The sequence below is a fragment of the Octopus sinensis genome, linkage group LG10 (assembly GCF_006345805.1).
Source record: "Octopus sinensis linkage group LG10, ASM634580v1, whole genome shotgun sequence".
In the NCBI taxonomy this organism is placed as follows: domain Eukaryota; kingdom Metazoa; phylum Mollusca; class Cephalopoda; order Octopoda; family Octopodidae; genus Octopus; species Octopus sinensis.
In genome coordinates, this window is record NC_043006.1 from 22,807,367 (window position 1) to 22,821,355 (window position 13,989).

A 13,989-nucleotide genomic window follows, 5' to 3' on the forward strand; every position below is an offset into this window, starting at 1 on the left:
AATTCTACAAGGTAGTGCCCCAACATGACTTGACTTGAGACAGCATTCACCCGGGGTGGGTTGAGCTGGCTTCATTCTTCCTCAATGCGGCATCTCTCACAAACGCCGACCAGGCCTGGCGATTTGAGGCTAATGACCGTGTGATCTCCAACCACTCCTTATTCCAGCGGCGAACACCGTAGATATGGGGGGCCTAGGTTCGGTTCCTGATCAGCCTTGACTGTCATCAGCCAGGTTTTTCGTTGTCCACCACATCGCTTTCGCCAACATGGCCACAGTGTAAATGAATGAAACGAGCAAAAGACAAAAGATACAAGTTCACACCCAGAATCTTGCAAACTAAATGTAAAAAATGAAATATCTGTATAATCAATTAAGCCAAAAAGCCTTACCTTCACACTTGAAAGTCATTTCAGATCTTTCTATGTCTTGCCTGTTGTACGAGAGCAGCCTGTGAATCCACTTTTCTGATGCCCAATCACCGTTCTGTAGTGTTGAGACAATGTATGTGTGCAGTGTGTAGATTCGTTTCAACTGCATTTCCTGGTAATAGTTCGGTTGATTTTCCAGCAAAGCTTCCTGGGTTCTGCTGTCAATGGCAGCTGTCAAAGAAATCATTATTAATTAGTAAACGAAGTTAATTGTGATTGAAGAGAAGATGGTGACAATGGAAGTCAAGAGATAGATAATGAAATAAGTAACATATTGTTATCGTTGTTGTTGTTGGTGTTGTTGGTGGTGGTGGTGGTGGTGATGATGGAGGTGGTGGCAGTGGTGATCAATCTTTATTGTATGATCAATCTTTATTGCATGATAAAAATCATTCCAGTGATGACCAGCTATTTTCCTTTTCTATTTTTGGAAATAGTATCACCAAGCTTTTGGCAAAATTTGATGCAGATTTTCTACTCAACTTTCTCTGTCGTGGTCAATGTGACAATCACATGCTACACACCTTCCTTCCAAGCATTGCTGTAAACAGTGGAAGTGAGCTAGAACATTAAAATGTAGTGCACATGCACAGCAGAGGTCAAGGTCAATCTGTGCCAAGCGGCTTCACTCTGTGTGCTTTAGCTTCATTACTATGGCAACAGTCCGGATACTTATTGATCAGATCACATACGTGTCTGTGTTAACACACCACACACTGAAATGTTAATCTCTATGTGTGCCCTGCTTAAACACTGTAATGTGAATTTGTGTGCCTATGCTAACACACTATACATTGCAATGTGAATCTTTATATGCACCTATGATAATAAACAACACTGTAATGTGAATCTTTGTTTGCTGATGTTGATGGTGATAATAGATGACGACAACCATGATGATGATGACGGGTGATGATGGTCATGATAATGATGATGAATGATAATGGATAACAGAGTATGATGATGGTAGTGATGATGATGATGAGTTTCATGGCAAACAAAAGAAAAAATTACCATTGTTAAGGGGTCCAATTTCTTCAGCCTTTGACATGAGTTGGTCAATGGTCCAGAACTCTGGAATATGTGGAAAAATCCATCCAGAGTTACTGCCATTGTAGAAACCGAGGTATTTGAGTAAAGTCTGGAAGTGGCAATCCTCTAAAGCTGTTTCTTGTCTACCGTTGTATGGAATGAGTGGAACAGGTCGGTTTTGGACTAAAAAATGTACAAAAGAAGAAAAGGGAGGAGAAAGAGAAAAGGTAGGAGATAATTATATATTAAGGTAAAAGGTTATAAAAAGTTACCTATTAACAGAACACAACTAAGGGATTCCCTTAAATTCCCAGTAATTTTCCCAAACATAGGTGGGGAGTCTTTAAACTCACCTCAATGCTAAGATAATAATGATGACACTAATGTAAGAATTATGGCTTTTAACCCTTTAGTGTTCGCATTATTCTGCCAAAATTAATCCCTTTTTATCCACATTGCCTTGAACTAATCAGGCATTAATCTTGTAGCTATGAGATTTTGATGAGGTAGCTGTTAATTTTTAGAATGATATTGTAGGGTTGGTGTGAAAGACCAGATCTGGCCAGTTTGAACATAAAACAGGCAGAATACTTTTGGCCGGATATGGCCGGTTTAAATGCTAAAGGGTTAAACTTAATTCTCAGCAGGTTTCAAGTAGTCTCATACAGTACCTTGGTCAAGTGTCTTCTAATGCTGACCAATGCCTGGTAAATGAATTAGGTTGATAGAAACTGTAGAAGCCTATAATATGTGAGTGTGTTGGGGGTGGGGTGGAGATGACCATGAGTTTGTGAGTCGGATTCTTGGACCTGGCAGTGCAATGTGTTCTTGAGCAAAACACTTCACCTTGCATTGCTCTGCAATCCTCCTGATGACAGGCAATGTTGATTTGATGGAAAGAGTGAGTTCGTGTGCAGTACAAATATTTGATCTCTATAAACAAATCATCTGTGCAAATTATTCAGCATATGATGGAATCTATTTTCTGTACTTTTTTAGTGTTAATTGTACCTATGCACCTTCCACACACAAAAACTATATTCCCTGTTAACCTTCCTCTGATATTGCTGCACCTCTTATGTGTCCATAGCTAACACCGGGTACATTTTATGGAGTTTCTACCTATGCCTTTTCTACAAATTGAGCATAGGATAAAAGAGATATTTTACAAAATAGGGAGCATGCTAGAGGGAAAACTTACAGAGGATCAGTAACAGAAGACAATAATAAAGGGTACATTCTAGAGGAAAGAACAGTAAAAGGTGACAGCAGTAGAAGATAAGACAGAGCATTATTAGAGATGCTATTTCACAGATGATGAGAGAAATATGAGAGAAAGGGAAACCACAAAAGACCATTCTACTTACGGGAATAATATAAAGGTATTGGCTCCTCCATTTGGTATTTATCATTTGAAGTTCCAACTATAAAACATAAAGAAACAATATTATATATTATATGACAATAAGATAATGAAATGTAACACAAACTATACTTTATGATAAATACAACAAAAATAAATGTGAAGGTGAGTGGCCTAGTGGTTAGGCTGTTGCACTCACAATTGCTAAATCATGGGTTCGATTCTCAGACCAGGCGGCACATTGTGTTCTTGAGCAGAACACTTCATTTCACATTGTTTCAGTCCCCTGTTGGCCTGTTCAACTAGCCAGTGGGGTGGCATCATTTGATGGCTAAAACAATGCAAAGCGCATTGTGACCTGTGATGTGTAACAGCATCTGATAGTCCAGTCGGTCATGTGATCACATGACCACAATATAAATTGAGGAAATATAATGAGTAGCTTATGATAAGATTGCATAGCTTGTACCCATGATAAAACAATGTTTATAACATTCCAAAAATTTGTTCCTATGTTATGACACAAATGGTAATAAAAAGCATAGCTGTCACTAACAAATGAGTATGATCTGCTAGCATGTACCATACTTTCACTAGTTGTTTTAGGTGCCTGTCATCATGAACAGATACAGACACCTTCTCAGCAAGAACATCTCACACCTTAATAGGTAGAATACTAACCATATTTGAAAAAGTATACTAACCATATTTCACAAAATAAGTCTCCAAGAGAACAGTCTGGAGCCAAAGTAGCTGATAGGACATTTTCTTTTCATGTAGTTTCGCAATACAAAATTGGATGACAGTTTCATTATTCATGTTCTGAATTTGTTTCTCTAACAAATCTCTTTCTTTATCGTTATTTTTCTCAGAATCAGTGAAATCATCCTAAAAGAACAGTTAAGAAATGTCATAAAATTAAAAAAAAGAAAAAACGTTTCATATTAAACAAAATCAAAATATAAATCTATCACTATAATCATATTAATGTTCACTTTTTCCATGTTTGCATTGTCAAAGGAAGTTCATTGAAGTGGATTTTCAGTGGCCAGAAATCTTTTCTGGTGCCACCCCTCACCATATTTTCAAGAAAACTCCCAGCAAAACACGACTGATTTGGTGTTCTACTGCCAGATGTAGCTAGTCATCATCATCATCATCATCATCATTTAGCATCTATTTTCCATGCCGGCACGGGCTAGACAGTTTGACTGAGATTAATAGGCCAGAGAGCTGTACCAGGTTCCAGTCTGATTTGGTATGGTTTCTATGGCTGGATGCCTTTCCTAATGCCAACCACTCCAAGAGTGTAGCAGGTGCTTTTTATGTGTCACTGGCACAGGTGCCTTTTTACTTGTCACCAGTCCTGGCTACAACTATGATTTCACTTGACACGTTTTGCCGAGCACAGCAAATCGCTGAAGGTCTTCATCACTCATCATTACCTCCACATGACACAACATCTGAAGATCATGCTTCATATTGTGCCATGTCTTCTTGGGTCTACCTCTTCCACAGGTTCCCTCTACAGTTCTTTATGCTTCATTTCCCCTTTGCTCTAAAAATCTCTGAAAGTTCTGAGACAATCTAAAACATATATCATAATCTCCTTTTTCTCTTCTCTTATAGATGAATTTCTGTTGATTAGCCCCAGTTTAGCCTTCATTGGAAAGTCCTATTATCAAAGGCATTCCAACCATTCATGACCATTCCCTCTTTACTTTAGAGTCTTGGAGGCCAGTAACTTCAATTAAAGAACTGAGTCTGACTATGATGATTCATCCGATCTATGCTAGCATGGAAAGTGGTCATAAAATGACAATGTTGATAGAGTGCAATTTCTAGGCAGTCAAACTCCCACACTGGTTCTATTAGATGATAATATTAGTTGTGGTGATGATGATATTGTTGTTGATGTTGATGTTGTTTAGCCCCAGGTCAGCTTATTTGAGTAGATCCATGACCACAAGTTTTTTTTGTTTTTTTTTTATCATTATTATTATTCAGTTACACAATATATCTATGACAGTACACTCCAAAGTATACTTCCCTTTTTTAAGGCAGTAAGGTTTCATTGCTGTTTCTAGAGAGTCATTTGACTGCATAGAGGCAAGCTTTCTTGCATAGATGGCAATGACAAGAAAAATAGTGTCTGAGGTGAAAGCAAAAATCAGAAAGAATCACATAATTTAAAAATCAAAAAAAAGACAGAGAGCAGAACTTACATTTAAGTGGATAGCATTAGGACAGACAGCTCCATGGGTTAGGGGTGAAAAATCAGTGTTGGAGCACATAGAAACATCTGATTTATAGTCATTCATTGAAGCAATATCCAGATCAATACTAGACAAAAAAAAATTCAATAATTAGTCACAGAAAACACAAAAGCGGGAAAATATAGTTCTATTATAAATTTCCAATATTAACTTTGCTTTCATATCCTAAAAAGTCTTTCATTCTTTTGCTTGCTTCAGTCATTGGATTATAGCCATTCTAGGCACTGCTTTGAAGAATGTAAGGGTTCTAAGTGACCAAATTAAGACCCTGGTACTTATAATCTATGTCTGGTACTTACGCTATCACTCTCTTTTTGCCAAACAGCTTGTTTGTATATGCAAACATAAACAAACTAATACCAGCTGTCTAGCAGACAAACACACACACACACACACACTAGTATACATACACAAAATACATGCACAGGCGAGTACACGCCACACACACATACACAAAGCATATCCAGGCACACAATCATACATGCAGAATTTCAGAATTAATTAATCCATTTGTTTTACATCCATTTTCCCTTGATAGCATGGGTTAGATGAATACATATTACTGAGGTCAATCACATTAACTAACACTAATCCTCCAAATTTCCAACCTTATGTCTGCCTATGTTAGAAACAAAATCAATTAGGCAGATAAGGGAGCTGCTGGCTTTCAGAAGAAGAAGGATTAGCTAAAACCTAAGTACCCTCGCATCACTGAATACTATTAATCTACCTTTGCATCAACTGAGCTTGAATTAAATACATTCAATTTCCTGACTGCAAAACTTCCATTTTTGCTTCTTCCTCTACAAATAATATATAAACTATTTGTATTTTGTACACTAATTTTGAATATTTGTTAAAATTATATTTTCCAATAAATATAATTTTCGTACATCATCTTGTGTTTCCAAAGTTAAATCAAAGAACAAAAAAAGAATATGGACTTACTTCATGTTATTAGCCTCCATGCTAAACAGATATTTTGCACATAAACTGGGATCTTCTGCAGCAGTCACCATAAATTTGTGCATTACATATTCCATTACATCACTGGCTTCCTGCAAAACAGAAGAAAAGAAAATCACATTATTATTATTCATCGTTTAACGTCCGCTTTTCCATGCTAGCATGGGTTGGACGGTTCGACCAGGGTCTGGGAAGCCAGGAGGCTGCACCAGGCTCCAGTCTAATCTGGCTGTGTTTCTACAGCTGGATGCCCTTCCTAATGCCAACCACTCCGTGAGTGTAGTGGGTGCTTTTTACGTGCCACCAAAAAAAAAAAATACTGCTGCTGCTGCTACTGCTACTGCTACTACTAACTACTAAGGCAGCAAGCTGTTAGAGTCGATAGCTTGCCAGACAAAATAATGATATTTCTTTTGGTCTTATGTTCTGGGCTCAAATTTCACCAAGGTCAGCTTTGCTTGTCATAATTTTGGGATCTATAACATAGATATCAGTTGAGCATTGGGGGTGCAATCTAATCAACTACTGCATCCCCTGAAATTTCAGGCCTTGTGCCCTATATATTAGAAAGGACTATTATTATGATTACTACTATGGTTGTAAGCTGGCAGAATCAAAACCTTGGAAAAAACATGTTTTGCAATATTTCTTCTGGCTCTTTATGCTCTGAGTTCAAATCCTCCTGAAGTCAACTTTGCCTTTTATCCTATTGGGGTTGATGAAATAAGTACCAGGCAAGTACTAAGGTCAAAGTAATCGACAACTCCACTCCTCAATAAACTGCTGGCCTTGAGCCAACATAAAAAGGATTATCACTATTATTATTATTATTATTATTATTATTATTATTATTATTATTATTATTTTAAAGAACAGTATGATGCCAATGCCATATAAAAAGCACCTGTGCCAGCACCACATAAAAAGCACCCTGTACACTCTTTAAAGTGCTTGGTGTTAGGAAGGGCATCCAGGCATAGAAAGCCATGCCAAAACAGATGACTGGAGTTTGGTGCAGTCCTTTGGCTTACCAGCTCCTGTCAAACTGCCCAACCCATACCAGCATGGAAAAGAGATGTTAAGTGATGATGATGATGATGATGATGATGATGATGATGATGATGATATAGATATAGATGTGAATATAAAATACCAGGTTTAGTTGTCTATTCTTTTTCATATTAACTGCTGAGCCTTAACAAAAGACCTTGGACAAAAAGTACTTTTCTAAGTTTATAAGCTGTTCCCAAGTAGGAAGATGTTTGGAGCCCTTACATATCGGTTTTGATGTCCAACTGTTCCAGGCAGTCTAACCATTTTTCACAAATGGAACCTAAAGCTCTAATGGTAAATGCTATTACAAGCATGTTTTGCTGCTGAGCATCTCCACATTTTTAATACCTCTATTTTTAAATCAGCATTTTCCAAGACCTTTTCTACTTTCTTATGCCCCAGTTTGTGAGCACTCTTCCACAAACACTTTTACCTTCTTCATTCTTTGCTCTGAAATAACATTCCATGAAAACTGTATAATCCTCTGAAATCCATTTCTGCTCACTATAGGTCTTTCCTCGATTAATTGTTTAATGACGACCAAGTACTGCTTGTTCCAGCACAGCACACCTACTGAACGTGACAGTTTCACTTGAGGTCTCACTCTTGCTTACGTCATTTATTTTTAACTGGTGTATTGTTTTAAATTTCATTTATCTATGATAATTAGTGGTGATAACTGATGCAGCCACTAGTGTTTTTATTGATATTAACCCTTTAAATTATTCTATCAAATGTAATTCTTGTGTATTCACATGTTTTGAATACATCGTCTCATAGCTTTGAGATTTTTATGAGGTAACAGCAGATTTTTAGAATGATACTGTAGGGCTGGTTAGGGGCCAAATATGGCCAGTTTGAACATAAAACAAGAAGAATATTTTGGCTGGTTTAAATGGTAAAAGGGTTAATAAGATATTAAATTTTTTTTTGGTTTTTGAGAACTACCCATGGCATGGTCCTCAATGAGTGTGGTCAGGTGGTATAAATTATGTCCTGTATTCCGAGTTGAAATCCCACTAGAATTATAAATTATGTCCTGTATTCCGAGTTGAAATCCCACTAGAATTACTTAATAAGGTGGATTAAATCAACTAAATCCATTCTCAACGATTTTTGGCTTTGTTCTAATGTAATATTGTACAGTAGTAGAGATAATACATTGTTTGTTCAAAGAAGCAGAAACTGTCATAATAATGGTAAAGAGGATCTATGAGATGAAATAGTATGTCTGTGAGCTTGTAGTGGTAGCAGGTTGATGACTGAATCTTTGAAAATTAGCTAAATAGCCTGTGACCTTCTTAGTGCCAGTGTCATGGGAAAATGTCCCACCAGTACACTTGAACTATTTAGAGGGCCATCATACGATGAAGGTAAAAAAATTTTCTGGAACTGAAGCCATCTTCAGGATGCAGCTTGACAATTACAGTACCATGCAACCTGCTTGTCTAAATTAGTGTCATACCACAGAGTGATATATCAGCAAATTTCTGTGAAAACATCCAAACTGACAGACCAAGGAACTAAGAACTAGGTCAAAGTACTCTATCAGTAGAAAGAATGTCAGTATATATGCTTAAATACCTGAGATATTGAATAGAGTTGAAATTATGGTCAAGAACTCAGGTTGTGGTCAAAACTCGAGGTTATGACATAAGAGCTGAAGCTTAAGCCAAAAGTTGACCAAGTCATGAGATTATGACCAATAGTTGAAGTTATGATCAAGAACTGAAGTTATGATCAAGAGTTGAGCATATGACCAATAATTGAGATTATGATCAAAATTTGAGACTATGATCAAGAGTTGAGGTTATGATCAAGAGTTGCGGTAATAATCAAGAGTTGAGGCAGTAATCAAGAGTTGAAGTAATAAGCAAGAGTTGAGGCAGTAATCAAGAGTTGAAGTAATAAGCAAGAGTTGAGGCAGTAATCAAGAGTTGAAGTAATAAGCAAGAGTTGAGGTTGGGATCAAGAGTTAAGCTTATGACCAAGAGTTGACGTTGAAATCTAGAATTGAGGTTATGACCAAGAGTTGAGGCTGGCCAAATGTTGAGGCTGTGGCCATAACATTCAAAGTAACGGTTTTGAGACTTAGCTTAGGTCAATTCAATTACCACAAGAAAGCTGAGATAGAATGGAAAGTATTTCTTAAAGTCATTCCTATGTGAAGAATTCAGTAAACCAACTCACATTAGAAATAACTTTGTCGTCATCACAAAGATCTGTGAATAGTTTTAAAATAGGCATTTGCATCAGAACTTCTGGGCTTTTGCAATCACCAGCAACATGGTGCATCATGGTAAAAATGCTGTCATTCACACAGGGACTGTTTTTGTTAAATTTCTCCAGCAAGAAACCATATCGCTGCATCACTTTGATTGTAGAAAATCTGAAAACATACAAAAATTTGATTAAATAAGTGTTTTTCTCTTTATTTTTTAATTGTTTGCTTTGCAATTTTTTTTTTTTTACATAGAAAAAAATAAAGCTGAAAATATTAAGAAGTGAGAGTAAAATATTAGCTAGTAGTAGATTATGTTGTAGATTAATTGTTGATTGATTGATTGATTGATAGATTAGATAACTGATAAATCATTCTTTATTGATAAGCACTGACACAACAGAGAGTATTAGGGAGAGAGAGAGAGAGGGAAGGGGACAGGCAGAGGGAAAGCTAAACTGACAGGTAGAATGAAGAATAGACAGATTGGCAGACAAATAGATAGACAGAGACACACAGACAGACAAAGGGATAGACAGATTGAGGGGTAGACAGGCAGATAGACAAACAGAGGAATAAATGGATATAGGGAGGGAAAGATGGATATAAGGAGGGATAGACAGAGGGAAGGATAGACTGAGGGGCAGACAGGCAGAGAGACAGAGGGACAGACCAGGGAAAGAACAGACTGAGGGGCAGATAGGCAGAGAGACAAACAGAGGGACAGATGGATATAGGGAGGGGGCAGACAGAGGGAAGGACAGACTGAGGGGCAGACAGGCAGATAGACAAACAGAGGGACAGATTGATACAGGGAAGGATAGACAGAGGGAAGGACAGATAGACAAACAAACACAGTGAGAGAAAGACAGTCAGACAGAGAAAGCAGAATGAGCAAATGCATCTACAATCTGCTGGGTATGTGTTGTGGTGGAGACCCCCCAGGTAAGAAGTGGGCTGGTCTATTACTAATAAATAGCGGACAGACTCCATAAGTAGGGTCAATCAGCAAGGTACGCTGTTTGGGTCAGTCACACAGACAACGAAATACGTTGTCATAATGCGGGACATATCACTATGAAGTCTGAATCTACCATTATAAATTAACAGCAGTTGCATTAATGAGATTAATTGCTAATAGCAGGATTAACTGAAGGCTATGTCAGCTTCAGTCAGTAATAATAACTTGACGTCATATAAAAGTACTGATAGATTAAGTACTTAAAATCTCTCTCTCTCTCCCTTTCTCTCTTTGCCCCACCGGTTCCTCCCTCTCCTCTCTTTTTGAAATGAATAGCAATCACCAAATTACCAAATGGTTGTTTAAACCATGTATCCTCTTTTCTTTCTGACTTTTATACATTCTTCCATTCTATTTCATTCTAAAGCATTGGAGCTGTTTTATTACTTAAGCACACACACAGACACACACACAGAGTTTTCTTTATACCAATTATGCTTAACAGTAAGTTATGGGTAAGTGTTTTTCTGTCACTTTGATTGAAATCAGTACAAAAAAAAATAAACAAAAGTAAAACAAAAATGGCTGGTGCATACACGTGGGTGACAACTAAAACAAGCTGAAGAACATGTGACTTGATTTAAGAGAAGAAAGAGAAAGGTGGTGGTAGTGATGGAGGTGGTATCAGAAAAAGTGAAACAAGCACACACCCTCAGGTACAAACATTAATACATAGACAAATGCAACTGCACACCACTACATACTAAATCATTTACTAATATATAATCCTCTTGTGTTTCTGTCTGTCACAAGGGATGACTGACGAAGGAAGGGGTGATGACAAACTGAATGGTGTCTGTGTATGTATATGCATAGCGAATTTGCTACACACGTTGGTTGTTATGATTATGTGAATGTTTGTATGTGTGTATGTGTTAGTGTAAAATATATTGGTATATCCACCGATGGAAGTGGAATGGTGAAAATTCAACGGTGAAAAGATAAACACTCAAGTGTACAAGAATCTTGACGAGAGCATTAATTACAATTATGCCAGCACCGCCTCGACTGGCTTCTGTGCTGGTGGCACGTAAAATGCACCAATCTGATCGTGGCCATTGCCAGCCTCGCCTGGCACCTGTGCCGGTGGCACGTAAAAAACACCCACTACACTCAAGGAGTGGTTGGCATTAGGAAAGGCATCCAGTTGTAGAAGCACTGCCAGATCAGACTGGAGCCTGGTGCAGCCTTCTGGCTTCTCAGATCCCCGGTCGAACCGTCCAACCCATGCTAGCATGGAAAACAGACGTTAAACAATGATGATGATGATACTAAAAAAATTTGTGTGAATACACTCATTACTTTCTTTATTTCTCTGGAAGAAATCAGCAGTAGTTAGACCTGGAGTAGGTTAGGCTCTACCAGGTCTGAAAGTGCTCAATACATGACTTATGTCATTGTGGCAGCACCTCCTCCAATTCCATCAGGAACTGGAGGCCCAAGGCAGGCAAGGTAGAAAAAATTTCATCAAGAGCTCAGTTGCATAAAGTATGATAACGGCTTGTCCTTCTTGTCAGAATGCTTTGCATCACTGTGATACTTCAAGCATGAAGGTTTCATTGCTTCGTTGGTCAATGTTTGATGGCAAAGAAGGCACACTAGTAACTGAGAGTTCTGAGAAGCGGGAATAAATCCAAACGATAAATAATCACTACTGTACTGTGGACCAATTTTCTTGACTGGAGGCATCAGTAAAGTGAAAATGTGAAAATGAATTTCTACAGACGGTGTCAGAAAGGTAATATGGTATTCCCAAAGAGAAAATGTTTGATCATTTTCACCCAGTCAAGAAACTTGGTTTCAAAGCCGTCATTTTGTGCTTGACTGCACATTTTATCAATATCCTGAAAATAGAACTTGTGTTTTGATATGAAACCACAGAATTACATATTACCCCTCATAACTTTTGTATTTTTTGGAGCTTTCAGAAAATCTTTGCAAATTTGAATTCTATACACGGGACTTCATATGATTATGCAAAAAAAAATTTGTAGTGGAGTATGATTTAAGGCCTAGGCCTATTTGGCTACTATTCTTAACACACATGATAACCATCTCAAAAACTGCAACAAAAATATTCAATCAATAAACAAGTCCGGTTTTTTAATACAATGCAAGTAGTCAAATAGATGCTTCCTTATTCTAGGCATGCCTAGATATCAGTAAATGCAGACTTAATTTCTAAAAATTCATTGTCACCCACAAAATGTTCATATCACCGACCAAAATTTCAAATTGCCCATCATTTTCTAGAAATTCACCCATTGCCCACCTGTAAGTTGAAATCATCCAATGTTGGGCAATATCACCCACTTTGAGTAGCTATGATGTAGATAATAAACCACAGTGTAAAACTAGCTTCTGTTTAATTAAAATGACCAGCTGTTTTCTGGGCTTTTTTTCCCTTGGGGGGGGGGGAGGTAAAATATGAGGAAGGAGGATTTGTAAAACTCAATTCAATGGAAGGGGTCACTGAGTTACAAAAAGTTGAGAACCAATGTAGAGAAGAAGAAGGAGGAAGACTTACTGGTTTATGTGCTGAATCATCTCAAAGTTCTGAGTACTGGGAATCTGTTGGTGCCATTGGTCCAGAAGCAAGAGGAAAGTATGGTTTGTGACAATCAAGTCTCGTAGAAATGAGTAACTTTGGTTCTCCCAAGATCGAATCAGCAAGAGAAACATTTGTCTTAAGTCTGTCATATTAAGGAGAGCACCTGTAAAATTTATGAAAGAAAATAGGTAAATGCAGTCAAGCATGATAAACTATAGCAATGAAATAATAAATACAATAATAATTTACACTTTCTAAACACAGTTTCTCATTTAATATTATCATTATCTTTGGCGTTAGAAAGGGCATCCAGCTGTAGAAACTCTGCCAGATCAGATTGGAGTCTGGTTCACCAGACCTCAGTCGAATTGTCCAACCCATGCTAGCATGGAAAGCGGAAGTTAAATGATGATGATGATTATTATTATCTTAATGTCCACTATTCCATGTTTTGTATAGATCAGAGGAAACTTGAGGCAGATTTTCTATGACTGGATGCAAAGACATTCTAATCATGACCCTCCAGTCTTTTCAGACATAGTATGTCAAGTATATCATGTACTCACAATCATTCTCCCACTTTCTCCTATCATTTAAGGTTGATAAATGAAGTACCAGTGAAGTACTCTCTCTATATAAAATTGATATAATCAATTTTTTCCATAAAAAAAAAATAAACAAGAAGAAAAGAGTTCAAGTGCACTTACATTTCAAATTTTCCATATTTTGGACATCATCCTTGGACAAAAGCACCGAAAGATGACTGTCATAGACTTCAATAGTTTTCAGCATCTCCTTGATTGAAGCTACAGTGAAATGAAGCCTGAAGAGAAAGGCAATAAAATACAAGGATCATTAACAGAGTCAATAAAAGCAGGCAAAAGGAGCCTGTCGTAGAAACAGGCCATGGGAATAGGTAGGGGGAGCTAGCAGCAAGAACCAGCTGTGAGAGTAGATAGTGGGAGCATGTAGTAACAGTAGGCCGTGGGAACATGTAGGGGGAGCTAGCAGCAAGAACCAGCTGTGAGAGTAGATAGTGGGAACGAACAACGTATGAGTCAGATACATGCTTGTG

General features: G+C 37.6%; 1 protein-coding gene across 3 annotated transcripts in view; it reads right to left on the reverse strand.

The window, feature by feature from the left end:
• Positions 1–13,989, reverse strand: part of LOC115216713 (protein timeless-like) — a 47,615-nt gene that overhangs the window by 3,288 nt on the left and 30,338 nt on the right. For all 3 annotated transcript variants that reach the window (XM_029786249.2, XM_029786251.2, XM_029786250.2), the window contains 9 exons: positions 13,622–13,737; positions 12,891–13,077; positions 9,312–9,510; positions 6,051–6,160; positions 5,052–5,169; positions 3,531–3,714; positions 2,831–2,887; positions 1,446–1,646; positions 393–602 (listed from right to left, as the gene is read on the reverse strand). In XM_029786249.2, the coding sequence (XP_029642109.1) occupies positions 393–602; positions 1,446–1,646; positions 2,831–2,887; positions 3,531–3,714; positions 5,052–5,169; positions 6,051–6,160; positions 9,312–9,510; positions 12,891–13,077; positions 13,622–13,737 (1,382 nt within the window). The remainder of the gene's footprint in view (positions 1–392; positions 603–1,445; positions 1,647–2,830; positions 2,888–3,530; positions 3,715–5,051; positions 5,170–6,050; positions 6,161–9,311; positions 9,511–12,890; positions 13,078–13,621; positions 13,738–13,989) is intronic.